General features: G+C 52.1%; 1 protein-coding gene across 1 annotated transcript; it reads left to right on the top strand.

The window, feature by feature from the left end:
* Window positions 1-739: 739 nt before the first annotated feature.
* Window positions 740-6268, top strand: LOC134434343 (olfactory receptor 14J1-like; the record flags this gene model as incomplete). Its single annotated transcript, XM_063183013.1, has 3 exons — window positions 740-1285; window positions 5622-5726; window positions 6227-6268. Coding segments are annotated over 3 exons (693 nt in total), but the record flags the coding sequence as incomplete, so codon positions are not given.
* Between the last annotated feature and the right edge of the window lie 597 nt (window positions 6269-6865).

Here is a 6865-nt window from a genome sequence, read left to right on the forward strand (position 1 = left end):
GGGAAAAAAGTCCTTAAAACAGCTCCTGTAATCCATGTCCTAAAAACCTAGGAGTGCAGATGCTGCCAAGCCTATCTCCATTCTGAGTGATTCCACTGAAAAATCCTGACTATCCAGGCTTGTCCCTCCGCCACATAGCCAGAAACCCAGGGCAGTAGGGCAGGGATGGCTCCTTGAGGGCCCCCATGCACAGACATGGCTGCTCCTGGAACACTCAGCCAGCACAACTGGAGCTCAGGCAGGGACCTGGGTGAAGGATTTCCCAGAGCAGGAACAAGAGTAGGTGAGTCCCAGTGGGAAAGGCTACAGGGAATGGCCCAGGTTTGGCTCTCCTGACTTCTCCTGACTTGTCACTGTCCTTTCTCCATGAACAGGTCCCCAGGTGCAGCCCCAGCAAATGTCCAACAGCAGCTCCATCAGGCACTTCCTCCTGCTGGCATTGGCAGACACACGGCAGCTGCAGCTCCTGCACTTCTGCCTCTTGCTGGGCATCTCCCTGGCTGCCCTCCTGGGCAACGGCCTCATCATCAGTGCCGTAGCCTGCGGCCACCACCTGCACACACCCATGTTCTTCTTCCTGCTCAACCTGGCCCTCAGCGACCTGGGCTCCATCTGCATCACTGTCCCCAAAGCCATGCACAATTCCCTCTGGGACACCAGAACCATCTCCTACACTGGATGTGCTGCACAGCTCTTTTTCATTCTTTTCTTCATCTCAGCAGAGTATTTCTTCCTGACCATCATGTGCTATGACCGCTACGTGTCCATCTGCAAACCCCTGCACTACTGGACCCTCCTGGGCAGCAGAGCTTGTGCCCACATGGCAGCAGCTGCCTGGGCCAGTGCCTTTCTCCATGCTCTGCTGCACACAGCCAATACATTTTCCCTGCCCCTGTGCCATGGCAATGTCCTGGGTCAGTTCTTCTGTGAAATCCCACACATCCTCAAGCTCTCCTGCTCACACTCCAACTTCAGAAAAATTTGGATTTCATTGCTTGGGGTCTGTTTAGGTTTTGGTTGTTTCATGTTCATTGTTTTCTCCTACGTGCAGATCTTCAGGGCTGTGCTGAGGATCCCCTCTGAGCAGGGACGGCACAAAGCCTTTTCCACCTGCCTCCCTCACCTGGCAGTGGTCTCCCTGTTCCTCAGCACTGCAGCATTTGCCTACCTGAAGCCCCCCTCCATTTCCTCCCTATTGCTGGATCTGGCCCTGTCAGTTCTGTACTCGGTGGTGCCTCCAGCCCTGCACCCCCTCATCTACAGCCTGAGGAACCACGAGCTCAAGGCTGCGGTGTGGACACTGATGAGTGGACCATTTAGGAAACATTAAATTGGTTGCCAATTTCTGCATATCTCTTGAAATAAAAGTGATCTTTGATACTACTTGTTGGATTGGTTATGTTTTTTATTCTGTTTTCATTTTTTACTTTTCTCCCTAAACCAAGGCCATTTTTTCTGCAATTTCTTATTTTGTTTCTCTAATGTTCACTTTGCCCTCAGACTGTGTCAATGAGGAGCTGGTCTCTTGGTGGCTTTAGAGGAGCTAAAGGATCTCCCAGCAGAGTTTTCACAGGAGATACCCCTTTTGTTGCCTTCTCTGGAGCTGCAGCAGCAATGTCTGTGTGCAGAGCTGGGGGCAGATCAGGGCTGGCCCAGCAGCTGTGCCCAGCAGCAGCACCACTTGGTGTTGCCAGTGCTGCTGCCGTGGCCCTGCCCCGCTGCCCTGGTGGCCCTGGTGTTGCTGCAGGGCCTGAGTGCTCTCAGGGCCGGACACAGCCCTGGGGGTGGCAGTGCCGGGGCTGCAGCAGGGACAGGCCATGGGCACTGCTGGGCAGCGCTGACGCCTCAGCCCAGGGCCTGGGGGCTCCAGGCTCCTTGCCCAGGCTCTCTCTAGAACACACCTAGGCCAATGCTCAGCACAGAAAAGCCCGGTGAGCAGCCCCAGGCTGGCCGTGGGCAGGCTGAGGGCAAACAGCATGGCTGGGGCTCTGCAAGGGCCCTGGGCGAGAGGGGAAGGAGCAGTAGAGCAGGGGCTGATCCATCTCCAGTGCTCTGCACAGCCCAGGGCAGCGTCCCAGAGCGTCCTGATGGAGCTGCCAACAACATCCCCCCTCTGCAGCCCTGGCCTCTCCCCCAGCTCACACAGGTGCCCCATCCTTGCAGGCACACACACGGCAGCACTGGCTCAGCAGCCCCTGTTTGCATTGCACACAGCAGGCAGGAGCACCCCCATGCTGTTGGTGTGGGGACATGAACCTGAGGGAGCACAAATGCCATCAGCCCCTGGGGCCAGCAAGGGCTGGGGGACACCAGGGAAACCACTCAGCTTTGTCCTGGCATCTGCAGTCAGACAGATGATTTGTTCCCATCAGCTGGTAATTTCCTTTGCCACTGCTGACACTGTTGCTCAGAGCCAGGGCTGCCTGGCACCCACCCCCAAACTGCCCTGAGCATTTCCCTGGCTTCACCTTTGCTTTCTTTATTTGTCTCTGATCTGGATTCCCTCCTATTGCCCATTGCTGTCCTCTCGCCTGCAAACAGCCCATCTCTGTTTGCCCTTTCCTCTCTGGCCCCACTCCCCATTGCAGTTCCTGACTTGGCACCATGGGAACGTCCCTTGGGCAGCAGGATCATCCTACAAGTGCTGCAGGAATTGTCTGCAGGCTCCTGCAGTGCCTGGTGCTGCTCCCTTGCCAGAGGCACCCCAGGCCAGGGGGGCACATCTGGGCTGCTGTGTCTGGCTCTGGGGCTCCCTGCTCTGGGCAGTGAGGAGGGGCTGCAGAGGCTCTGCAGGACTGACAGGATGGGCTTTGGGGCTGGCAGGAGAAGCTGAGGGACCTGGGCTGCTGGAGCTTCTGAAAAGGAGGCCCAGGGCTCATTGTGCAACTGCTCCAAGGGTGGTTCCAGAGAGTCACAGAATCAGCGATGTTGGATAAGACCTTGGAGATCATCAAGTCCAACCTGTGCCCTGACACTGCCTTGTCTCCCCTGAGCCTCCTCTTCTCCAGAATAAACAACTGCAGGTCCCTCAGCTGCTCTTCACAGGAGTTGGTAGCTTGTGTTCCAGACCCCTTCCCAGCCTTGTTGCCTGTGGAGAGTTTAGTTCAAGCATGGCTTAAAGAAAAAGGCCATGAAGGCATACAGTTGAGAGAGCAATAAAAGGTAGTTGCGAAGCAGTTCCAAAAGCAGTTCCCAGGCTGATTTCTATAAACAATTAGGCTCTCTCATGCATCACGTTATAAACAATAAGGTTCTCAGACAGTCTTCCCATAACAAGCAAAACACCCTCTCTGGGAAAAGATGGCGCCCTGGGAACAGATACGATAGTTTTGGGAACCTTTCATATCACAGTGGGAACACTGGTTTTGTTTTTACTAAACAATTATAGGCATTGTAAAACAAAGGGAGTGGTTAGAGTTTTCTCTGTTAGCCTATTGTGAACCTGGATTTTGGAATATGCATGAAGTTAATTAGCACTGTTATTTAAAGTGACTGATCGATCAATAAATTGGAGTTCGATGGATTAAAGGATGGTCGTCTCCCCTTCACTTCAATAAATGGTGACACCCGGATGTGATAGCGAACACCACGAGGCTCGTGAACACCACGGGGCTTGCGAACACCACGGGAAGTGAAGACTGGTTCAGGTTCTGAAGCAGCCGGAACGGCAAATAAGCGCGAAGAAAAAAGAGGAGGAAAACCCGCCGTGATGCGCCGTGCCCTGGGTGACCGTATAGACGAGCCTGGCTGGTACGTGCGGCCGACACCTTGAGAAGCTGCAAAGTGCGCACTTATATAGGTATGGAAAGGCAAGCCGCATATGAACTTTTTATTACTTTCTTGCAAAAAAGGCAAATTAAGGGAATAGACTTACACAAAGAATTACCGCGTCTTTTGGCTTATGGTCTGGAAAGGGGAATCTTTTAAATCCCCACACGGTTCACGAATTGTCGGAATGGCGTAAATTTGGTGATATATTATGGCAGGCTACGTTAGACGATGATAAAACTGCTAGGAAGTGGGGTAAATTATGGCGGGACGTTAATACCAAACTGTTGCAGTTTCAGGCTGAAAAAAGGGCTGCCCACCAGGCTACTGCCGCTCATGATCGTAACAAAGAGTACGATCAAGACAGGGAGTTTGATAAGGAGTCGGGAACTCCTCTCGGCCCCGCTACGAGGACGGTTTTATTACCAGCCTCACCAACTCCCTCGGCGAGCCAGGCTGTGAGCCAGGCTGTGAGCCAGGCTACAAGCCAGGCTCCACAGAGCGCTGTATTACCCGCTTCGCCGCCTCCTTTAACGAGCTCGCCCCCCCTAACGAGCCAAGCTCCGCAGGGTGCTTTATTGCCTGTTTTGCCACAGGCTACACGGAGCACCTCTGAGTCTCCCGTATCTGCTGTATCGCAGCAGCCGGGGCCACAAATGCATACTCCGTTCCTGAAAAGCAATCAGTCGATCCCTGGGGTGGAAAACGATCTAGTGGCAACGATTGCGAGGGATAGACGAGATGCGTGGGCTGCCCTGGCCAAAGATTCCATGGAAAAGGGAGATCAAGAGCTGATAACCACGGCTAGGGAACTGGCTTGTCCGGTTGTTTTCACTCCTCAGGCCAGGGGGGGCATACAGGCGACAATCACTGCTCTTGACTGGAAGATGTTATCTCAATTGCGAGCTACTGTTAGTCAGTTTGGCTTTAAAAGCGAACCAGTCAAACAAATGCTCGACTATATTTTTGACACCAGCATCCTTCTCGTTAATGATTGTCGCGGCATAGTTAAATTAATCTTTACCCAACATCAACAATTGCTGTTTATTGCTCATTGGCAAGCGCTTGTTAACGAGTGAATGGCAGTACAAAGGCAGCAGGGTGACCTCCTCCATGGCGTCACTGTTAATGAGCTTATGGGTCTGGGACCTTTCCTTCGTACTGAGGCACAAGCCTTAATAGGTCAGGATAAATACCGGGAGGCAATGAGGTTAGTCAGACTTGCAAAAGAAAGAGTAAAGGAACCAGGAGGGATACCAGTAGATATGGGAATTAAGCAAGGCAGAGAGGAATCATTTGGCGCTTTTATTGATAGAGCTGCGGCTGCAATTGAGAGAGCTGGAGTACCGGAACTTATGCGCGGGGCCCTCCTCAAACAGTATGCACTTCAAAATTGTAATTCTGCTACTAGGAACATACTTAATACCTTAGGCATGAATTGGACTATAGAGGAGGCATTAGAAAGGATGCTTCTCGTACCGACCGGGCAGCAGGCTTTGGTGGTAGACGCGATCAAACAGTTAGGAATAGGCTTGCAAGAACAGGCAAAGTCCTCTCAGAGTCAGGTGTTAGCCGCTCTTGCACCTCTTCAAGCATCAGCCACATTTGCAGCATCAAATAAAGGGGGCCGCCTGAAATGCTACCGATGCGGAGGCACGGGCCACGTACACCGGGAATGCCAGGCTGTCGGAATCTGGTGCCAGAAATGCCGTATGGATAATCATAACACGGGCGCTTGTAAACGGCGGTCAGGAAACTTCCCCAGGAGCGCGTATTCCCGCAGCGGCCGCGCCCAGACACAAGTTGCCGCTGCCACAACAACACCCCCCCGTGCCTCCAACCCTCCCCTGCAGGGAGCCTTCAACCCTCCGCAGCAGGGAGCCTCCAACCCGCCACAGCAGGGAGCCTCCAACCCGCTGCAGACGGGAGCCTCCAGCCCCCCACAGCAGGAAGCCTCGGCATGGACCTGGCAGCAGCAGTAGACATGACATTGATGACTCCGCACCCACAAAAAATCCCAACGGGGGTCCAAGGACCTATTATTATACAGAACAAAGCAGTGGGTGCTCTGCTATTTGGAAGATCTTCTGCGTCTATGTTGGGACTGTTTGTTTTACCTGGCATTATTGAGGCGGATTACACGGGAGAGATTATGGTAATGGCTTACACCCCTTTTCCTCCTCTTCAAATAAATAAGGGACAAAGGATTGCTCAGCTGGTACCGCTTGAGCAAATGACTAAATGGATACAACCCATAAAAAGTCAAGAGAGGAAAGAAAGTGCTTTTGGTTCCACAGGAGGACTTACTTTGTTAACTTTAAATCTTGCCGAGAGACCCAAGAAAAAGGTAGAAGTAGAATTCAAAGGACAAAAAAGGTCATTTTCATGTCTGCTGGATACTGGAGCAGATTCCAGCATTATTAGTCCTAATTGCTGGCCTCAAAATTGGCCCTTACAGCCTGCAGCCACTGCAGTATCCGGGGTCGGATACCCTGGCTAGCCACTCGCCCCCCTCCAAGTTTACATTGACGGGAAACAGCTTACAGCAATCTTTTCAGTGGTACAGTTACCACCTACTGTTCAATGTCTTATAGGTCGGGATATTATGGCTCAGCTAGGGGTGGTTTTGACAAATGAACACCCTTTGGAGTAAAAGCCATTGCTTGGACTTTCCCAATTCCCATCACCTGGATTGTTGACACCCCGGTATGGGTTAAGCAATGGCCTTTGAAAGGGGAAAGTCTTACAACACGCACATCAGCTCGTCTCAGAACAGCTTCAACAGGGACACTTGCATTTATCTACCAGCCCCTGGAATACTCCAATTTTTGTAATTAAAAAGAAGTCAGGGAAGTACAGGCTGCTCCATGATTTGCGTGCTGTTAACAAACAAATGGAACCTATGGGCTCATTACAACCTGGATTACCTAACCCAGCCATGATCCCGATGGATTGGCCTTTGCTGATTATTGACCTAAAGAATTGCTTTTTTACTATCGCCCTCCACCCACAGGATATGTGACAGTTTGCCTTCACATTACCTGCGATTAATAAAGAAGCACCTGATCAGAGGTTTGAATGGACGGTTCTTCCACAG

The sequence above is a fragment of the Melospiza melodia genome, unplaced genomic scaffold (assembly GCF_035770615.1).
Source record: "Melospiza melodia melodia isolate bMelMel2 unplaced genomic scaffold, bMelMel2.pri scaffold_35, whole genome shotgun sequence".
NCBI lineage: Eukaryota > Metazoa > Chordata > Aves > Passeriformes > Passerellidae > Melospiza > Melospiza melodia.